The sequence below is a fragment of the Xyrauchen texanus genome, chromosome 44 (genome assembly GCF_025860055.1).
Source record: "Xyrauchen texanus isolate HMW12.3.18 chromosome 44, RBS_HiC_50CHRs, whole genome shotgun sequence".
Taxonomy (NCBI): Eukaryota; Metazoa; Chordata; class Actinopteri; order Cypriniformes; family Catostomidae; genus Xyrauchen; species Xyrauchen texanus.
The window spans coordinates 20,921,598-20,945,284 of record NC_068319.1 but is presented as its reverse complement, the minus strand read 5'-3'; the positions used below and the strand labels follow the sequence as shown (position 1 = coordinate 20,945,284).

Here is a 23,687-nt window from a genome sequence, read left to right as displayed (position 1 = left end):
TCCTTTTCTCCCTCAAAATAACAATTAAATATTATTCTGCACTAGTCTTGCCAACATTTATTTTTTCAATAATTTCAGCTTTCAATGAGACTGACTTTTTTGTACTGTCTCTCGACACCACATTATTTTTAAGCCAAAGAAAAAATATCAGTATGACTTAAAACTCAGCTCATCATAGAATATGTGTATTCAAGCAAATGGTTGGTGTGAATTTTTTTACATGTATTTTTAATTTAATAGATCTGGACAAAAAAGAGCATCACTTCATTTACCTTTAGGACACATGGACATAATATGTACATATTACTCTCTGTTATTATATTTTATGATGAATTTTGTGAAAAGAATCCATGTTATGATCATGAAAAAGGTTTTTTTCTATATTGCTCGCCCACTGTAAAATACACAAATTTTTTCTACTCCAAAAACTGAACTAGTATAAAGGAAGTTTGGTCTGTTTCTATGAAGGATGTTTAAACACTAGTGTAAGAAAGTTCTACAAACTTTTATGGGTTTGAATTAAAAACATTTACATGTTGTAACCAGTGTTGTAGTCAAGACCACCTAAACCGAGACCAAGTAAAGACCAAACCAGAGTGTATTGAGACCGAGAAAAGACCAAGACTTTGAGGGGTTGAGACAGAGTCAAGACCAAGACCAGACCACTACGAGTTCTACACTGCATGACACACTTACAATAAAATGTGAAACATGCAAACCATAGGCACTCCTCAAATTGATATGAAAGATCCACATTCCCCAAAAAACCCCACAGAAAACAACAGAAGATTTCTCTTCATTCACCACTTTTATTGCCATATACACTGGCGGGCATACGTTTGGAATAACATACAGATTTTGCTCTAATGGAAAGAAATTGGTACTTTTATTCACCAAAGTGGCATTCAATTGATCACAATGCATAGTCTAGACATTATAAAAAAAAACACGTGCAGCAATGACAGCTTTACAGATCCTTGGCATTCTAGCTGTCAGTTTGTCCAGATACTCAAGTGACATTTCACCCCACACTTCCTGTAGCACTTGCCATAGATGTCGCTGTCTTGTCGGGCACTTCTCATGCACCTTACACTCTAGCTGATTCCACAAATGCTCAGTGGGGTTAAGATCCATAACACTCTTTTCCAATTATCTGTTGTTCAATGTCTGTTTTTCTTTGTCCACTATAACCTTTTCTTTTTGTTTTTCTGTTTCAAAAGTGTATTTTTCTTTGCAGTTTTTCCCATAAGGCCTGCACCCCTGAGTCTTCTCTTTACTGTTGTACATGAAACTGGTGTTGAGCAGGTAGAATTCAATGAAGCTGTCAGCTGAGGACATGTGAGGTGTCTATTTCTCAAACTAGAGACTCTGATGTACTTATCCTCTTGTTTAGGGCCTTCCACATCTCCTTCTTTCCTTGTTAGAGCCACCTGTCCTTTGTCTTTGAAGACTGTAGTGTACACCTTTGTATGAAATCTTTTTTTGCAATTTCAAGCATTGTATAGCCTTCATTCCTGAAAACAATGATTATCTGATTTTCTAAATAAAGCTATTGTATTCTTTTGCCATTTTTTTACCTAATATTGACCTTAAAACATGCCGGTCTATTGCGTACTGTGGCAACTCAAAAACAAACACAAAAACAATGTTAAGCTTCATTTAATGAACCAAATATCTTTCAGCTGTGTTTGATATAATGGCAAGTGAATTTCTAGTACCAAATAAGCAATTTAGAGTGATTACTCAAGGATAAGGTTTTGGAGTGATGGCTGCTGGAAATGGGGCCTGTCTATATTTGATAAAAAATATATTTTTTCAAATAGTGATGGTGCAGTATTTTACATCAGTAATGTCCTGACTATACTTTGTGATCAACTGAATGTCACTTTGGTGAATTAAAGAACCAATTTCCTTCCAAAACATCAAAATCTGTACATTATTCGAAACCTTTGGCCGCCAATATATATACAGTGTTGGGAGGGTTACTTTTGAAATGTTTTCCACTACAGATTACAGAATACATGCTGTAAAATGTCAGTTGTAACGTATTTCGTTAGATTACTCAAGGTCAGTAATGTATTCTAAATTCTTTGGATTACTTCTTCAGCACTGATAGATTTTTTCACTTGTTTTGACTATAAAACTCTGCCAGTACTGTAAGACAAAATACACATTTTAAAAATACATTCTATGAAAAACCTACATATCTTATGCAATGTTGTTTCTAAAGCAAGATAAATCAAACTGATCTTGTTTTGAGGATATTTAGATATTTTTACAGGAAAACAATCCAAAAATTATTGTCAAGAATACGATTATTGCCCTAATTTCAAAGGTTTTACTAGAACAAAAGAATTTATGATCCAAAGTGAAATTTCTCAATAAAAAAATATGATGGTTCCTGGTAACGTGCATGTAAAATGGCTAGAAATAGAATTTCACTTAGTGTAAAGCTGACATTTTACACAAGGTTTATTTTGATTTCTTCTGCACCAAACTTACTTCAAACGTACTCCTCTGTCTGCTCGAAAGAATGTAACACATCATAAGAAAGCCTATGGAGGCATCCTCTAGACTCTTCAGAACCGGCCTGCAGAGAGTCTGCAGTCGAAGGTGTGGAGGCGAAGAGACCGCGTCCATGGTGCCATGACTGTAGGTGTTTGGTGCCAGACCACCGTGAGAACGGCTTGTTTGGACACTGGTTAGGTGAATCAAGGAGTGAGGAAGCTGCTCTTTTGGGTACCACAGCCCGTTCGGGGTGTGGCAATAGGTTTCCCTGCCGGCCCTCCGCCGGGGGATGGAGTGGTCTAGAGGCCAGTTCCATAGAGGCCACCTCTCTCCCTGAGTCGATCGTCTCAGAAATGCTTGGGGCCTTTCGGATCCACGAAGGGGTTCATGAGACGGGGGCGTCAGCTTCCTGCGGGGAGCTCTACCCTGGGGCCAAGAGCTGGGCCCGGTTTCGGGAGGAGCTGCCTGAGCTTTTGCAGTCGCAGGGGGATGCCCTCGGCGAACAGATAGAGTACAGGCTCTTGAGTGATGAGGAGGCATGATGTGTTGAATGGCCTCTGTCTGTTTCTTCACCCCTGAAAACTGCTGGGCGAAGTCCTCAGCGGCATAGCAGAACAGGCTGAGCTGGGAGACGGGGGCGTTGAGAAAGCAGGCTTTGTCAGTATCCCGCATCTCGACCAGGTTCAGCCACAGATGTCATTCCTGGACCATGACGGTGGCCATCTCCTGTCCGATTCGCTGTAAATTTGGTGTACTTGCACTATAAATTGCGGGCTGTAATCTAAAGCATTACTTACGAGTTTAGGTACAGATGCTGGGTTCCGTTCAAATCGGATGTGGGATATTCCACCTCCGAACACAGACTAAAGGCGTTCCAATGCCAGATGCTCGGAAGATGACTTTAAAGGAAACAAACTGCAATGCTACTCTTACTTAACAGGCTTTGACTGTCGCCAGAGATGTCTCCTAGCAACCAGATTCATAAACAGTCTGCAACTAGCATTTGTGCTACAGGTCTACTATTATCAAAGGAGAGTATTATTTACCATGTTTTGAACACCTGCAACTCTGCTAACATTTGTTAAACAAGCTTAAATATCATGTTATGTAGGAATTTTGATGCAAAATGATGATGGCTGCTCATCTTTCTTTAGAGGTAACCATTGCTAACAAGAACACAATGATTGGAAGCACTTCTTCCCTCTTTTTAAAGCAATCAGTCTGCTCTTATAATCCAATCAGAATGATAATGATTTCACCTGACTAGTACTCATTCACACTTTCCCAGGTGCTGCTGATATTATTAATGAAATTATGTTAGCTGGTCATTTTGTGCCAGGGCAAAAAAACTGTGAAATTTGAGTTTTTGTGATAAAGTTCATTTTTTTGGCCAATTAAGCTTTTTTGCAAACATTTAAAATGCATCTGATAACTCTGTACAATAATCTAGAAACAATTTGAATCAACACCACAACAACTGAAGCAGTAAACTTTGCGAAACACAAAATGTATGTCACTGACAATACTTTTGGCCACAGCTGTATGATTAGTTCTAAGTAATGCATGACACAATTTATCTAAAGGGGCTGGAAAGGGAGGATGGTGGTTTTACAAGGTGGATGCTTTTTGGTATTTCTTGCAACAAGGGGATGGCATCCCCTCGCATTCTCCCTCAACTCAAGCCCTGATCTTATTCAAATTAGGATAACTATACATATCACTGTGTCTTTCATTACTGTGTACTCAGTCTGTGCACTTCAGTAAAGCAGTTCTGCTGTTGGATGTCCTCCAGTCTCCCACTGTGGGCAAAGGCAAGGTGATTTCTGGAGGCAACAACAGACAGAGCGGGCAGCCAAAGTCCTGCCTTTGGCCTGGTGGGGGTTCTCACTTTTCTCTCAGTTTATACATCATATAGTGTTTGAGGACAAAGAGTCTGGAGCCCAGCCACCAAACAAGTGCTGGACTTAAGGACCCCATGAAATCCAAATTGGAGTTTTGCGGCTTTTATTCCATATGTGTTAGCTTTGAGTAAAAAAGTAGCAGATATACTTTTTACAATTACAGTACTCTTCCTCCTGCTGGAACACCCAGCTTAAGATGGTAACCATGTTTTGGCACTTGGTAGCTGGTTTCCAGCTGGTCAACCAGCAACCATGTTCCAAAAACTTGTACCACCTGAAGATGGTATGACCAGCTGGTAGGTGGTTTGCTGCTGGTTCAACTTTACCTTCCAGTTGATGACTTACCAATGACCAGTTTGGATCAGCTTATGACTAGCCCTGACCAACTAATGACTAGCTTTGAAAAGCTTATGACTAGCTTTGGCATTCTATTGACAAGTTTGGAACAGCTAATGAGCATCCTTTGACCAGTTAATGACCAGCATTGAAAGACTAAGGTTTTTACTCAGGCAGTCTCTTGAAGTCCCAGGGTGATGAATGACACATGAACTGGGCTGTTCAGGCTCAAAAGTAAACAGTTAATTTAATACACAGAAAATTTATTTTCTCGTAGTTCACAATCCTAGGTTTATTAACTCTCCTCACTCTATAAAACAAGTATTTCTTGGTTGCATGATCACACGTTGAACTTTGTTCTCTTGACATTAGGACATTAACCACCTGAGACCCGAGCATGTCTTCTGTGTGCATTTTCCATTTCCCTTTTTGATTTGTAACTAATATCACCTAATAAAAATGCAAAATAATAATAATAATGATTATTTCTAGACAAAATGTTTCCTAAAAATGTATGTCAACATTTGTGGACAGCGGTACTATTTAAATAATACCAAGCTATAGAAAATTAGATTTTTTTTAATCAATTGTTTATTATGTTTTCAGGAGTGTTGGATATTCATGTTTTTGAGACTACAGACATTACATCAGAAATTAACATAATTAATTCTGATTCAAAGTAATGGCAAGCATCTTCCAATCACTGCCAACCATTTAAAAATAAAATTTTACATTATAAATTCTGAATCTATGTACTAATTACATTGTCCCATGTCTGCCAAACATGTTGAGTGGCCCAAACATCATCTGCAGCCTAAAACTGACCTTTCAGTCTGATTTTAGGAGTGAATACACTTCTATAGCTATAGCTTCTATAGGAAGCTATAGGATGCTCCCTTGCTTCCTATTTAGTGAATGACTTAACCTCCAGTGTGCTGTCTGTCTGCTCTGGTCTCGGAACAGTTTGAAATGCACTTTATTCTATAAGGTGCAATCCTATCACTATATATAGCCTTTAAAAGCAACATTTTTCAGCCTTTGGATGAACCCACTGAATCTCAATGTGATTATGCACAGTAAATATAGGATTTCTAAACAAAAAATGGACTAAAGTACACATTACTGTACATTGTGTTTAGCAGCATGATGTTTTACAATAAATACCACAAATTTTAAAAATGGCATATCAAATGAAACTATAGACTCTAATATTTTGAATATTCTAAACAGGTTTGAATGTAAAAAATTAATTAGGTTTCTTAACAGATGTAGTTTTGTTGCCGTTTCTCCAAAAGAAAAACTTGCTGTGATCGGCACCATGTTGTTTTTTACACACTGTATGTCAAAAGTTTAACTCTTTACTGAAAGCAGAGAGTCTTCTGAACTGAGATCAGTCAGTTAAAATTAAATTAAATTATGTGTTGCATATAGCGAAGCCAAAATACAATGTCCACGCATGTGTTTGCAGGGTCGCATAAGGTTAAAATATTAAAGCTATGACAAAAAAATTTAAAAAATATCTAGAAAAAGTAGTTCACTTTAATTGTCAGTTCATGGATAACTTGTTGACTAGTCAAACATCCTGACCCATCCCTAATAAATTATAACAGTTTGTCAAATTTCTGGTGACGTGACTCAGACTTTATAACCTTACCTGCAGAGTGGATCTGAGCGGCAGGTCCTTCTCAACTCAAGGCAGTTGGGCTTTGCCTTCTCCTCGAAAGAGCACGCAGGCATGATGGTTTGTCGCCGACGCTCAGCACATGCTTTATCCCGACAGGAGCAGAAGAGCAATGGGTAGCTGAATTCTGTCTGGACACGGTCGAAGAACTGCCGCAGAGCCTTATGGCAGCGCTTCCGGTTGCAGGGTTCCTGAGCTTGCTGTATGGGAGTTGCCCGGTTGCAGGTGGCCATATACATTGCACGCTGCCTCTTGCAGGTGTCATTTAGGTTGCAGGCCTTTGCAGCATCCAGGCAAGGGTTACAAGGCTTGCCGGTGTCAGAGCATGGATTCTCTTTAGCAGAAGCTGAGTCCATGGCTGTCGACAGAGGTGGAAAGAAACAGTGATGGTCAGCATGCTTGGCTAAACAAATACAAAGTCGAAGTAAAGTGGAAATATTTCTTCATACATGCCTACCCAGGCACATAGGCAACACGCTGCCAGGATTCTTTGGCTGAGGAGGAAGATCTACCTTTTGACTTAAATATAAATCCACATGTATTGTCATAATTTTGGTATTTTGCATGACATATATAGGAAAATAATCAAGACAAGCACATTTTCATGGTGCAATAGCCATTTATCAAATATGACCCTGACTGTGCATCCTCCACATTAGCCTCTTCTCACATCTCAGAATGAAAACCATGACATATTATGACCTTTTCTGACTTTTTGATAAGAGCTAACATGTGCTCTAATGGCTTTTTTCAACATGCACAGGCGGTTTCATAGCAGTCAGGCCTTTGTCTTTTGAAGCATGTTTAATTAGATTTTACCCAATTAGAACTGTTGGATAAGCCATTGTTAGAAGCCTTGGGTGGCTCAGTGAGGAATTGCTCTTGCTTGTCATTTCAGAGATAATGCAGGTTTCTTTCAAGAGGTACATTCAAGAGCAAAATTATTTCCTGAATTTTAAATGCGATTTATTGAGACAGCTCTGTCATTGTCATGCTCTAGGCTGAATAGGTTCACACTTGCATGATATGAAAAGATTATTGTGGGGATGTGGGTGTGGTCGTGTGTCTGTTTACAGAAGAGAGGGAGTTGTGTGGTTCGTCAAAGCTTGGCTGGCATAATATCTAACAGCTGTTTCTTGTTACAGAGATCGCAGCGGGAGACCTATTTTGTGCTCTGTAAATATTTTCAGTTCTAATGAACTTTAATTGAAGGTTAATTCAATGATTAAGAGACTGATGATAGATCAATATCAGTCAAGAAGTTCTACTTTCAGAATATTTATAACATATCCCTACATAAATTAGATGATAATTACGTTTTTTACAGATTTTATCATTCTTCTTATCAGCAAATTTACCTCTGCATTCCAACTCAAAATCATTGTTTTCCTGTCAAATGTGCAACTTTATGTGACAAAATATGATGCAATATTAATTTTATTAACTGCAATTGCTATTCAAATGTTCAATTATTATTTATTATTTATTATTGATTCTATAATTATTTAGACTTCAGATGGCAACATTTTCACAGGTGAACATGTGGGCCAGACAGAGCAGATTGTTCCAGGGCCGAATTTTAGTCCCAGCCCTGCCTCAAACCATCAGATTCATCCACGCAGAAGAGCAGTGACGAATCTTTACTGACATAAAACAAAACAAAGCGATATTTCTCAACAAGTAACTTGCAATTTCATGTTTCAGCCTATGTTGATAGATAGCCCAGAATTCAGTAGTGAACCTTTTAAGATGTTTGACAGCTCATCTCATCTGAGTTCTCCTTTTACATCCAAGTATGTCCCTTGCTTTCCGTTAAAATACCAGAACAGCCAAATCTTTGGATTAAATCAGGATGTTCTTCCACCACTGGGACTGTTATCTGAAATGAGTAAATGTGTCAAGGTTCTGATTAAATCTGACCAGTGTGTGCTTGTTAAGGAGTCTTAACCTTCAACCCCAATGGAACACCGGGCAACATTTCCTCATGTTTCCAAGACTCATTAACTAATTTCCCATCTTCAAATATGCTGATAAAACTCACAGTTTGGAAAGGGTGAAACTGTTCATGTGGGGAAAAAAGGAATAGTCACAATATGGCTGCTAGAAGTGATAAATATTCTTTGGATATAAATGCAATGTCCAATTAGCACTATACCAGAGGTACCTTGTTATCTCCCTGACAGACAAGGTTTTACAGTATCCCCGGCTTAAATTGCTCCCTTGTAGCATGCTCACACACGTTTTATTAAAGCTGAGGGAATCAGGCAGGGGCTTCAAAAAAGATCTCAGTGAGCCTTTGCTTCTCACAAGCTCATGTAAGTGGAACGTGTACCTATACACTGATTGCCTCTCTGGCAAAAATACATCCTTGCTCTACTGCCAGACAACAGCGTCCCATCCAGTCTCACAATTCTAAGCTCAACGACTGAGGACTCAAACACAATCAAATTGTTTCTCCATAACCAATAGAAAGAGAGATACCCCTACAACATCTTGCACAATGATTGTGTTCAAAGCACATGAAAAACAAAAGCCCAGAGGGAAGTTTTAAAGTTTAAATGCAGATCTGAAACACATATTAAATAAAGATTTTCTCTTCAGGATGTTGGTCTAAGATTCCTAGACCCAGAATAACATCTCCACCATATAAGATAGCTAAATTACAGTTAAGTTAAATCTGATTATTATGCATCCAGCACTTGCTTGAAATATAAAATTAATCCATGCAACTCAGAACCTTTACTTGCTTTCAAATCTGCTGCCAATCGCAGAGCATAAACACTTTTCAACATCACACCCTTCTTAGCTGGCTGTTCCACAGTAATCAATTGGCAACACTTATGGGAAAAATCCTTTAATGTCGCACTGCTCTCCCTTGTGTGGCTATTTTTTTAAAGTCCCATTCTATTATCCTCTTATCTCGCCTTCTTGTCTTAAGAATCTATCATACCTAGGTTCAACAGCAATTCTTCATTTTAAAGGACCCAGCAGATGTGAACGGTCATTTGTTCTCTGACAAATGAACAGGGAAGCCATGCAACAAGATGTCTGATTATTTTTATGTTTTAAGTGCTTTTTCAGTCTTTCTGCTTTTGAAGCAAAAAGAGTGCTTGGAAGAGTGTTGTTTTGATCCTGATATTCATCTTCTCTTGTGACAGAGGAACAGGAAAGCATCTCTCTGTTCTCTAACAAATCTTCAAGGAGAGCCAGTTTATGGGGCCTTCACCAGGGCTGGAGGGAATTTTGGAAGAAAATAATATTAGATTTTGTTTTGGCTCCACCACCGAATGGAGAAAATCTGTTGATTTCAGGCTCCTTTTAAAAATAAAATGCACTTGATTCACCTCTTTTTCTTGTAGACATAACTGGTCAGATATATGCAATTCTAGTTGGAAATGCAAATTGCACATAATATTTGCAATTCAACATAACCCAGTGAGCTGCCTCTGTAGGCACCATTTTCAGACATCATAGGTGTACTCCCGATGCAAAGGTTTACTAAAATACCTTGTTTATGCCAAATTCTGAGGCAACATTGCATGTTTCCTTTATTGAGTAGGCAATAAATTGAAAGTTGGTGAATGATGAGAGAACAATTATGATTTGAATCATAATTCATTTAATACTGAAATGTAAAAACTGTAAATTTAACCCCAGATTTTTGTGTTCTATGTTTATTTATGCTTATTTATTTATGCTTGGGGAGCAGCCGCTGTGGCTCTCACCTTCAGAATGAAAGAAGAGAGCCATGACCAAAACATTCTCATGGGCGTATTCTCGTATTGAGAACATATCCCATCCAAAAAATGCTGTCTGTATTTAAAACATTGCAAGTCAAGTATCCCGTATGTGGGCTTCACATGTGGATGTATTGTCAACATGTGGTTCAGTTGCAATACTGTGACAAGAACAAACTTCACGACTCAAGGGGGCGATAGAGTTACTTTCAAAAGTCTGTGCAATTAAACTGGATTTGTTAGAACTCAGGTAAGTTGCTATAAATATATTAACTTTAACTTAATTGCTCAGAAATATTCCCTGCAAACTGTAGCTCCGTCATAACAATAGTTGACTTGAAAGAGAAAGCTCATTGTAAAAGCTGACAGTTCACTTAACTAGGCCCTTTCCCACTGCAGAAATCAAAACCTGTTTTAATTTTAATCTGAACTATTACTTTTCGTCATTTTTTTACTTGAACTATAGTTTCTCTTAGACATAAAGAAGGACTTTAGAGGGACTTTTTAGTTCCTAGACTTGGGTAGGTACTTTTTGAAGAAGAGGGACTGTGGGAGGTGCTGTATCCTGTGATTAGTCAAAAAGCTATGATGCACAAAGCAATGTAAGCAATGTGAAATGCAAAGAGTCGACAGCCATCTTATGTACACAAACATGTAGCTGCTAGTCTGCTACTCTGAGGATTTTTCAAATTTTCCAATGCCCTTAACAGAAATATCCTTAACCTTAAAACCTACAGCAGAATTGCTGCGTAACTTAAACGGGAGATACGCTTTGAGTTTTTATTGTTTCTGTGCTGTGACTACAGAAAATAGTGATTTATGACTTACTACATTGACATTTTCCTGGTATAAAGGACATAAATAATAAGATGTTTGAGAGTGAGTAATTGAAATATATTATAAACCTAACCATCATGAAATAAAATTTACATTAGGAAAGTGTAGCATGCATGTTACTGAATGTTGTACTTGTGTCAATACATCTTTTTTTAAGTCAATGGGTGAGTAGTTTAATACAGTATTTTATATTGAGTCATACAAGCATTAATTGTAAAAGACTGTGTCGATAAATAGGTGTATAATGTATTTTCAACATGTTTTTTGCTGATTTTAGCATGTGCTGCGTGGTTAAAATAGGGTGATCTAAGCCTAATCTCCCCTCTCACTGTGGCTTCATGAATGCAGAATTGCACGCACAGCTCACATACCCAGTGTAAAGACTATAACCTGAAAACGTGGAATGTGTAAAACAGCCTTAACAAAAGTGTAGCTCCGATGCTGGTAGCATTCATCGCTGTAGTTATTTATTTTATTTCTTCCAATTTGGAATGCCAAGTACCCACAACTCCTCGTGGTGACTCAGTTACTCACATCAATCTGGGTGGCAGAGAACAAGTCTCAGTTGCCTCCGCTTCTGAGACAGTCAGTCCGTGAATCTTATCACGTGGCTTGTTGTGCATGACACTGCGGAGACTCTGCATGTGGAGAATCATGCTACTCACTGCGATCCACGCACAACTTACCACGTGCCCCATTGAGAGCTAGAACCACTAATTGTGACCACGAGGAGGTTACCCCATTTGAGTCTACCCTCCCTAGCAACCACGCCAATTTGGTCGCTTAGGAGACCTGGCTGGATTCACTCAGCACAACCTGGATTCTAACTCATGACTTCAGGGATGGTAGTTAGCATCAATACTTTCTGAGCTACCCAGGCCCCCAGGTCCATCACTGTTGTTGATTTTGTTGTTGCTATTAAATCGTGCATGCAAACAACTTCAGAAGAAAAAGCACTAGATGACGTCACGATGGGGGTTCCTTTTGTTTATTCGAATCCAATAGGGAAAGTCTCCTCCGGTGTGCATTTAATTTTAAGAGTTCTCATCAAGATAGTTCTTAAGACAAAAGTATTGGACCTGTATGTGGGAAAATGGCAACTGTCTGCTAAACAGGGGCCATTTCCGAGGCCCAAAGCAACTGTCCAGCCAGGGGCCTCCTTTCGGAGTGCATCTAGGGGAATTTAAATAAAAGTGATTTTAAATAATTATTTGTAAATCATCTCTAGCCAAGTACAATCAAAATGTTTAATGAAAGAAAAATCTAGTTAAAGATAATTAATGCATGTCTTCCACAGTTTTTCCACTAAATGAACACAAGTAAAAATAGTTTTTAATTTATAATATAATTCATATAATTTATGCACACTAATATAACTATATAATAAGCAATATTTGCATACATATATTTGAAATAATAATTTTGTAAACAAATAAGGTGTGCAAAAACTACAACTTCACTCAATTATATTTTGGACCCCAGATGAATATGTGAGAGATAATGTAATGTAATGTAATAAGCAGGATAATGTACAGTCAGACAGTTGTTAATGCAAAATAAACCCCAGCAGGATGATCAGGTCTTGCATCCCTGAAAGGGTTTATTTTGCAATAACAACTGGCTGACTGTACATTATCCCGCTTATTACATGGCTACTACCAAATACATATAAAATATTGATTTACATTGACATATTTAATTATGTGAGAAATAAATTAATCACTTAATAATTGTAATCCACCTCTGGTTTGCATTCTGTTGGTGTTTATTTTGTGAAAATGACCTTCTGACTCCTCATTGTCCAGCTTATTACAAGACTACTTGCCAAATAAATAAATAGACTTGAAACATAAGATCCGAGAAGCAGGAAGGATGACTCACAATATCCGGACGACTGGTCTGAGAGATATCAGACTGCTAGATGGCGCCATTGACCAATCAGAATCAAATATTCCAGAGCACCATGTAATAATATTTATTACAGTACAGTCAAGTTTATTTTTATAATATAATAACTGAATTATTATTTTGAGGGTTTGTTTTATACAATAGTAATATATTTCAGTTGTATTTTCTTCACCTTCACCAGAAGCTTTTATTTTTTTGGAACAATGATAGTGCACTGCAGTGTCAAAATATTTGACAGTTTGCAATGTTCCTCGTTGAAAATGTGGTTAAACGCTGTCACCTCTGACATTTTTATGATACTTTGTCACATTTATAGATTTTTATTATAACTTTCAGCGGCATCAAATATTTGGATCACTAATGGGTGAAACTGTAGCACTTTGCTTTCACAAAGAATGTGAAATTCTTCGAGACGGCTGAGAACATTGTATCCGCACGTGAACACAGAACAACGCTTCTGGATGTCTGAGGCCCCATGCAGTTTGGTGTGGTTTGTACTGCCACTAAACTGCCTCTTGCAACAACTTTGTAAATGCAATGTGTTTTATGAATTGTGGTCTGACAAATTTTGGAAAAACATGATATTGAGCTTGCATCACTAGAAGTATCTGCATCCACGTACTTGCCTATAGTATGTTTCGGCTTTAAAGCTTGTGCCCGTTCTACTGCCTACTTCCCCAACCACTGTCTCATCCTTATTTTTGGCTGTTTTCTTGTTCTGTGAAAAGCCCTTCCTACATGTTGTATGCTGACATGTTGTCAAGAACTTTCTTGTTGCTATGAGTGAATTTGTGTGAGAATGTAATTCCATGATCATAATAAAGTTGGAGAGGAGAATGATCTTGTCATTTTTGCTCCTAGTCTGTGAAAAGTTGTGTAAAAAGCACACAAACGCAACAGAAAACAGTTTCAAAGTAAATCTTCAAATGTGCATCAAGGTGATGACCTTCAGGTTCATAGTGTGCACTTGGCCTAAGTGTTAAATTGCTTAGTGTGTGTTTTGATATCAAGAAGTACATAGGGAAAACAACACAATAAATGTGTTAATCTGTTCTGTATGTCGATATAAGTAAGTATTGAATAATAGTTCAAGTATTTAATTAGAAGTAGTTTTTATTACCATTTACAGGCACTTAAAAAGTAATGCATGGTCTATGTGCAAATACCCACAGATCAGTGCACAGTATTCAAGTCACTTTGTAGATTATCACCACAAACTAGATCTTGAGTGTGGTTGTTATTCCATGTATTTAGTCTTTTCATTTTTAATTCTTGCAAAATAAATATTTAGAGAATTCAGATGCGGCTAACTATTAATTTATAATGATTATGGACATTCAAGGAATTGGTTATATAAATTCTATAGATTTTGAGTTTGAGAGAAATGTTTTCTGCATAAAAAAAAAACTTAAAATGAAGTGTGGCTACATTTACATTTCATTATCAGTCATTCCTGGCAAAATAAAAGACAGGAGAGCAATATAAGACAAATCCACCAGAAATAATTGAAAGTGCCAGCTTTCTTATGAAATATGCCCTTGCCTTTAACATGTGAAAACATGCAATTTCCTCCGTAAGCGTTCACTATCTTAAAAGTCCCTGACATGCCAAATGATTTTCAATATGGATGTACATGGTTCTAAAGCCTCATCAACAAGTAGAGGTGTTCCCTGTCAGTCACTCACTCGAAGTTGTGTCGATGTAGTGACACTAGGGGTTCACTCTTCAGAGCCCCAATCTCCTCTGATATATTCAGAAAAGGTCAATGAAAATTGGTAGTGGAATTCGCATGCCACTCTCCACCCTGACATCTTTGAAGCCAAATCAAGTCAATCAAGTCAAGTCAATTTTATTTGTATAGCGCCTTTCACAACACACATCGTTTCAAAGCAGCTTTACAGAATATCAGCATTAACAGACGATAAAACTTTAATGTCTATAAAGTCGATTAATCATCATTGTGTAATTTAGATAAAATACGATTTTTAATAGTGTTTAAAAATAATTAAATGATAATTGTATTAATAACCCCAGTGAGCAAGCTGTAGGGGACTGTGGAAAGGAACACAAAACTCCACAAGATGTTGATTAATGGAGAAAAATAACATTGGGAGAAACCAGACTCACTGTGGGGGCCAGTTCCCCTCTGGCTAACATTATGAATGTAATGTAAATATTAATTATGTATAGGTAAAATCATGGTTTAAAATTATTAAACTAAGTGTTAAGGGTCAATGATTAAACATTGATTGTGTTTGAACTGTAAAATTAATGATCAAAGTCTTTGAAGTCCATCTTGATTAATTGCAGAAGTTCACATAGATGCAATTGTCCTTGTTAATTGGCTGATGAAGGCTTTTGTTGGCAATAGTTAGTCTATGCATTCCATTTCAAGATCGTAGTCCATCTATAGACCGAGGTGATGCAGGTTGGAGTTGGCATCATTTCATCCTCTGAAGTCCGTCCGGCTTAATGCCCTTTTTGGAGCTTGAAACACCTTGGGCGTTGCACAGTGGCGACCTGCAGTACAGGCTTTCTGTTTCGTCCGTTTTGTTTGTTTGATTAGTTGTTTGTTGTGATTATTTTCAGTACAAAACATTATTAGATGCACTGTTTTACAGAACGATACCATAAGTCACTATGAGTCACGTATGGGAACGGGCTTTAATAGTCGGGTCGATACTGTTTGTTATCAGCGTGGCAAGTGAACCGGCCAGCAACGCGGAGTCACATGTACGCTACAACAGAGACTTTCTCTTACAACTGAGTGCCTACGCGGGCGATTGGAATCATACCAATGTAAACATACCCACGGAGATAACAAGAACTTTCAATGACAAGGAATACAAGAGAAAATGAGGGAAGAGGGGAGGAGTGTGCCAAAGACTCAGGAAGAGGAAAACAAAAATTCCACTACCAATCATTCTCTCCAACATCCAATCGTTAAAAAGAAAAGCAGATGAGTTGCGAGCAAACACTCGTTACCTGCATGATTACAGGGAAGCCTGTGTCTTAGGCTTCTCTGAAACCTGGCTAAATTGTACCGTGCCAGACTCCGAGGTTTGTCCCGACGGATTTAGTATAGTGCACTTGGACCGATGCAGCAAGGCAACAGGCAAGGAACACGGAGGGGGCGTGTGCGTCATGATAAACAACAGATGGTGCAAAACGACTGTGGTAAGAAAAAAGATCTGCACTTCTGATATTGAACTTTTATCAGTTTCTATGCGACCCTCTTATCTTCCCCGTGAATTCCCACAAATATTTCTGACTGTTATCTATATACATCCAAGAGCAGACATAAATAAGGCAGCAGACATTATTTTTAATATCACCCAAGAATTGGATGAAATCTCACCAGATGCGCCCAAGTTTATAACGGGGGATTTTAATAACTGTACCCTCAAAAAAACTCTGTCTACCTATTCGCAGTATGTCACCTGTCCAACACGAAAAAATAAAATCATTGACTTATGCTATGGCTCCATCCCCAAGGCATACTCATCCAGTGCCAGGGCCCCCTTGGGTGGCTCAGATCACAACACAGTCCTTCTAAGACCCACTTATAAACAGGTTTTGAAAAGGATTAAGCCTGTGGAAAAGCAGATCCAGGTGTGGGATGAGGACAGTGTAGAGACGTTGAAAGGATGCCTGGAGTGTACGTCCTGGACCATCTTCAAGGACTCTTCAGCTGACTTGCACGAACAGACAGAGGCTATCTCAGGCTACATAGACTTTTGTGTGAGTGCGGTCATTCCAACTAAGACCATCAAGGTGTACCCAAACAATAAACCGTGGGTGACAAAGGAACTGAAGGACACACTAAATGAGAAAAAGAGAGTCTTCGCTTCAGGAAGCTTACAGAACAGGAAAGATATGCAAAGGAAGGTCAATAAGGAGATCTATAAGGCCAGGTGTCAGTACAAGGACAAGGTACAGAGTACCCTGTCTATGGGGAATTCAAGGGCTGCATGGACTGGTATAAAGTTGATGGCCAACGCCCCCTTTAAGACAGGGAAAAAATTGACTTTATGGATGACACAGCATCCTTTGCTCTGGCCAACAATTTAAATGAACATTTTACCCGCTTTGAAATAAATGAGAGTGATAATGTCTCTGCCTGGCAACAGATTATGATAGACGATGCTGGGATGGAGAGCACTTTGATCATTAAGGAGGAGATGGTCCAGCGAGTGTTTGAGAGGACTAACGTACAGAAAAGCCCGGGGCCGGATAACATTGGAGGCAGAGTGCTGAAGCTGGCTCCCTTCTGGTCGTAGATATAGATACCCGAAGGTTAGAACAAATCGAGCAAAAAACTCATTCATTCCTATGGCAATAACCCAATCAAATAAGGTGGGGGGAGGGGTATGATTGGAGAATATATGTGAAGTAATGTGAAGTGGTTTTATTTATTTATTTTATTTATTTATGACATTGTGCATGTGGATAATGTTTGTGTTGTGGTTTATGTGTCAATATGCCTGTATTGTACAACAAATTGCCTTTCGGGGACATTAAAGTTTTCTAAGTCTAAGTCATAATAGATTGAAGTGATGTTTGGCTGGCACCGGCTGCATTTAGTCATCATCATTCTGCGAAATGCATGTATTGTGTTCGTCCCATCACCTCACTTCACATGCTGCTGGATTTAAGGTGCAATTCAGCGGTCTCACTCTTGCACGGTCGAGTATTGTTTTTCCCCTGGGCAGTTCATCAGCTGAGTTCACAGGTGTAAATGAGCTATTTCTTAAAAGAGTAATTTCCTCTGAAACAGCTCGCAAAAATCTCAAGTCTCAAGTGCTTGGGTCGCCAGCATGCTGAAACAGCATTTTTGGATGGCATACGTTCTCACTGCAAGAATACGCCCATGAGAATGTTGTGGTCACGGCTCTCTTCTTTCATTGTGAAGGAGAGAGCCACAGCGGCTGCTCCCCAACCCGGTCCATCCTGTATTGATGTACAGGTGGCAGGGGAGGCGAGCTATGGGATTCTATCTGCCGGCTCAGTCACCGCGGACCTCCCATCCCCCAGCACACTCGTTATGCCCGGTAGAGTTCACGTACGAGGCAGGCGGTCCACCTCAGGGCGGATTTAATGACTCATTTGGGGCTCGCGATGACAATGAGTTATTGGTCGCAGCATCGGAGGATGGGCTGATGCTTTCAGAAGCAGACGAGTCTACTGAGCTTCTGCTCTCAGACGTTAGGATGAAGCAGATGCTGAGTTAGCAGCCGTGCAGTGGATGCGCTCTCATAACAGGTAACTCCGCGAAGAGTGGAGACTCCACCCCCACATAGTCCAGCTGATTTGGGAGAGATTCGGGAAGGTGCAGGTGGACCTGTTTGCCTCCCGAGAACCTCCTGTCATTGCACCCTTTGGTGCTCCATGTCCGAGGCTGCCCTCGGCACAGATGCATTGGCGCACAGCTGACCTCGGTGTCTGCGCAAGTACGCATTTCCCCCAGTGAGCCTCGTTGCACAGACACTGTGCAAATTCAGGGAGAATGGGAAGTAATTCCGGATGGTTGCGCCAAACTTTGTTCACAGACCTGATGCTCCTGGCTGTAGCCCCTCCCTAGCCTATTCCCCTGAGGCGGGATCTTCTCACTCAGGGGCAGGGCATGATCAAGCACCCACAGCCAGACCTCTGGAATCTGCACGTCTGGCTCCTGGACAGGACACGGAAGTCCTCCCAGGCTTTTCACTGCAGTGATAGACATGATCACTCAGGTCAGAGCCCCCTCTATGAAGTGGCTGTATGCTCTGAAGTTGCGTCTTTTTGCGAACTGGTGCTCTTCCCATGGGATAGATCCACAGAGGTGTGCAGTCAGGTCTGTGTTGTCCTTCTTACAGGAGGGCTGGAGAGACTGCTGTCTTCCTCTAGCCTGAATGTGTACATGGCTGTCATAGCAGCATATTATGATACACTGGATGGGAGACCCTTGCAGCAGCACAACCTGATCATCAGGTTCCTAAAGGGCGCAAGGAGGTTGAATCCTCCTAGACCGTGCCTGATTCCCTCTTGGGATCTCACTGTGGTACTATCAGCCTTATAGAGAGCCCCATTCGAGCCCCTTGAGAAGGATGAGCTCAGCACTTTGTCGCTGAAGAAAACCCTCCTGGTAGCACTCACCTCTATCAAGAGAGTTGGGGATCAGCTAATGCCTGAAGTTTGGGCCGGAACACTCTCACTTGATCTTGAGACTCCGGCCTGGTTACGTGACAAAAATTCCCACCACTACATTTTGGGATCAGGTGGTGAACCTGCAAGTGCTCCTTTAAGAGGAGGAAGACCCGACCTTATTGTTGTTGTGTCAAGTTCACTCCCTGCACATTTATCTGGACCACACAGATTGCTTTAGATGCTTGGTGCAGCTCTTTGTCTATTTTGGAGGACAGAAGCGGAAGGCTGTCTCCAAACAGAGGCTGGCCCATTAGATTGTGGATGTCATATCTTTGGCTTACCAATCACTAGACCTGCCATGCCCCTTGGACGTTTGGGTGCACTCCAACAGAGGTGTTGCATCCTCTTTGGCACTGTGAATGTCGCCTCTCTAACAGACATATGCAGAGCAGCGGGTTGGGCTACTCCCAATACATTTGCAAGGTTCTAAAACCTCCGCATAGAACTGGTTTCGGCTGGTACTGGGTACCAACAGGTAAAGGTCGGGCAGCCAGTTGGATGTATCGCTTGCATTAGTGCCTTTCCACTCTCGAGGTGATTATGTGTGCTGTCTTGTCCATGACAGTTATCTGTAAATGGTGAAAACTGGATGCCCTCTCGGCAGAGCTTTGCTGTGACTGTGTGCCCTCTCCTTAGATAGGGTGATCACCAGGGGTTTCATTCCATATGCAAACTTCCCAGTCAGTAAGTCCATGTGAGGTATTCTCCACATGTTAGCCTCCTTCTGGTAGGATGTGGTTACCGTAGAGCTTTCCTAGCAGGTCAGGGAAGAGCACTTCCCCAGTGCTATTCTATCAGGTGCTCTGTGGGAAATTGCTTAATAAAGAAAGCAGGAAAGGCCAACGCCTGTAGCCTCCTCTGGTAAGTGCTCTCCTCACACCCTTAATGGGACCAGGGAGGTGCCTTACCTGACATGCTGGAAGGTCACAGTGTGGTAGAGTGCTCTCTGTGAGGCACGCAGCAGCTTGCCTGTGTCCGCTCCTCCATACCTTGTGACACGGTTTAGCGCCTGTGGCGTTTTGTATAGGGACCCCTAGTGTCACTACATCGACACAACCTCGAGTGAGTGACAGACAGGGAATGTCTTGGTTACTGATGTAACCTCTGTTCCCTGAAGGAGGAAATTAGACATTGTGTCTCTCCTGCCACAGCACTGAAACAACTGCTGACATGGCTTCTCAGCACAAATCTGAATGAGTGGTACATGCCATCTCCTTTTATACCCGTCTGTCCAGGGCAGAGATTGGCATGCAAATTCCATTCGCCAATTCTCATTGGACTTTTCTGAATATATCAGAGGTGATTGGGCTATCAAGTGTGAACCCCTAGTGTCATTACGTCTCGTTCCCTCTATCAGCAAACAGAGGTTACATCAGTAACCAAGACATTTGTTATGTTTTGTTTTGTTTATTTTTGGTAGTGTGGTGTATAGCTTTTGTTCCCTCCCATCAGCGAAACACCAGAGCATGTATTGTTTCCTATATGTGTGTTTACTCTAATCCTCATTTACATAAAACCCTGCAAACTGGACTCCCATCAAACCATAACCCAACAGTCCAGTATGTCATTGTGAGAAAAATAAATTACAATCCGGTTGGAGTCGACAATGAAAAAGCTTTTTGAGGTGGAACCTATGAAACATTGAAGCTGCTATTCTGAACTGTTATCAAAGCTGCATCCTTCTTGAATGGCCTAAATAATACTAAAACACCTACTCACTTTGACATTGTAAAACACCTACTCACTTTGCCCCCATTGTCAATGTTGTACTTCATTGAAATGACAGCAACCATTGTGTAAATACCATATAGCGCACAATTTCCCTTGCTATTAGAATTTTATTTTTTATATGTTGGAAGGTGTTTAATTAAAACATTATAAATTCTATTTATAAATTGTTTAGTAGAAGTTTGTTTAGTTTAGATGCTTCATGTTAATCTTATACACTGATTTAAGAACAGTGTAGGTCTGGTGATTATGAATTAATATGATATAAATAAATAAAGAGGTTTTATTGAGATATATATAAATATATATATATATATATATATATATATATATTTATTTATTTTTTTATTTTTTCAGTCACATATGACACATACAGAATGCGTAGCCCCTATTGTATCCGTTAGTATTTTTATTATTATTAGGGCGAGAGCACCGATGGTGCGAGGACCCTATTATTCTTCATGCCGTTTATTATTTTTTCCCAAAATTAATCAAATTTTTGAGGGCCTAAACATACTTGAAAATGCATGAAACTTTGCACAGGCATCAGAAGTGGCAACTATGTACATTTGATATGGGTTTCAGAATTAGTTGTGGCAAAACAGAGATTTCCGATTTCCCGGCCTGAATACATCTATTATTCAATTTCAGTCATAGTACCACCTACTGGCAAGAGCCAATTCCTGGTCTTGTACTTTAACAAACTCCTCCTAGAGATTTAATAATATCAACAATATGTTAAGTCAGTCTAAGGCCTTGGTGATGTTAAATTGCGAAGCTTTTGAGTGTTCATTGAAGGGCGTGTCCGTGGTGGCCTGACAAAGTTGAATATGAAATGAGTCACATTTAAAAAAAAAATTGAGGCTTACACATGCTCAAAAACTCATGAAACTTTGCACACATCTCAAAAGTGGGGAACATTTTACATCTGATATGGGTTTTAGAATTATTTGTGGAAAACTAGCTCGATAGCGCCACCTACAAAATTTCAACAAAGGAGCCCTCACCTACATGTAAGCAAATCGGTGGGCCTATGTAACATGTCAAAATGTACAAAAATGTCTCTTAGAACCATATCCTAAACCCAACAGGAAGTCAGCCATTGGGATTTTTCTCATTAAATTTTGCACAGTTTTTGCCATTTCCAGGCCTCATTCTTTAACGAACTCCTCAAAAATCAGATCAACATCATATTCGTTCAGTCTAATATAAAGGCCTTGGTGATGTAAAATTATGGAGCTTTTGAGTTTTTGAACAACAGGAAGTTGTTGTAACTTAAACATACAATGTCCTCTAAAACTTCTGTCCAAAAGACTGAACACATCTATATGTCAATATTCAGTTATAGTCATAGTGCCACCTACTGGCAACAGGAAATTACATGTTTTACACTGTGATACACTCTAAACATTTAAGTGCTTAAAGCGCTGCTTGCAGCTTTAATTATTATTATTATTATTATTCCTCCCCAATGGGAGTCTATGGCAGCCCATAGAACTGTTCATAGGAAAATTATTACATCTGGCACACTGACATGGGTGGTCATGAATAGTCCCCATAGCAAATTTGTGACCTCTAAGACAAATCCCATATCCCTACCACCAGTCCAAAAATTCAAGAAACAAAATTATTTTTTTTTGTCTGATTACTCTCCTCTTAATGTTTCAAATGAACTCCCATACATAATAACTCTACCCATTACAGTATCTGCCATCTTGGCTAATGATGTTTACAGTTTAAAATTTCACATCCTTCAAACTTTGTCCAATTTTTCCAAACAATGGCTCAAAATAATCTCCAGACCAAGCCGTACATAAATGATAGTAAATCATTTTGATTGCAAAAATAACAAGGTTGAGGTAAAACTGGATGTGAGGCTGTATCTCGGCAACGGTTTGTCCAATCAAAACTAAACTTGGTATGCTTCATTAAGACAATGATCTGAGGGTACACGCAAGCTTTGTGTCAAAGCTTTTTTGGCCATAACTTTTGATCCGTATGTCCTAAAATCATGGGGTTAGTGTCTGTGGATTCCTTAGGTCATGCAGATTCCAAAGGTTACTCATACCAGCCATACTGTCCCTCCACCACATTGAATTTTATAAAAAGTTATGAATCTTTTAGAAGCATTGTAAAATTTTAAAGAAAATCGTTATGCATCATAAATATCATGTCCTGGGGATACCTGAGTAGTTTTTAAGGCAATTGAATAGTTATTATGCAAGCAATAGTTTCTTTTACTGTTGAGTGGATCAAATTCCCTGTTGAGTTAGTACAATTTGAGATTTCCAACATGTTAGATATGCTAATATAACATTCTGCTGCAACCTGAGGTCTAGTGAAATCAATTAATCACATTTAAACTTTCTGAGGGTATGAAAAGATGGATGAGCATAAAGGACCATGATAACCTTGAGAGGACAGAGAAACTGTGCTTTCTATAACCACTGACCAGTATAGAAAAGGTTGTAATATTTCTTCACTTACCAGAAATAATGGAGGCATGTCGGAACTCATCAGAGAGATGCATTGGCTCATATGGGGATGTTTCATACAATTCTTCTCCTTTAAAAATAACAAAATACATACAGTGAAATATTAGACATTGACAATGTTGGGTTTTATCATAAATCAAAGTTAAATGGAGAAATACAAATACTTAATTATTTTCAAGCTGGGGCTACAAAGAGGAAATAGGGGTTCTGTGGAAATTTCAAGGTATTGTAAAATTTGTATTATAGTTGTCTCATTCTGCTTTCTAAAGACTGGGCAGATATCATGAGAATAATAAAATTTTGTTTTATTCTACTGACAGTAAGAAGAAAAACAAACCCAGCCTTTTCTTTGCAACCTACATACAGTATG

The 23,687-nt window shown here is 39.4% G+C and overlaps 1 protein-coding gene across 2 annotated transcripts in view; it reads right to left on the bottom strand.

Annotated features, from left to right (window-relative positions):
- The window catches only part of gfra2b (GDNF family receptor alpha 2b), an 82,336-nt gene that overhangs the window by 37,209 nt on the left and 21,440 nt on the right, over positions 1–23,687 (bottom strand). For both annotated transcript variants that reach the window (XM_052116706.1, XM_052116707.1), the window contains exons 3-4: positions 23,310–23,387; positions 6,400–6,784 (exon numbers count right to left, since the gene is read on the bottom strand). In XM_052116706.1, the coding sequence (XP_051972666.1) occupies positions 6,400–6,784; positions 23,310–23,387 (463 nt within the window). The remainder of the gene's footprint in view (positions 1–6,399; positions 6,785–23,309; positions 23,388–23,687) is intronic.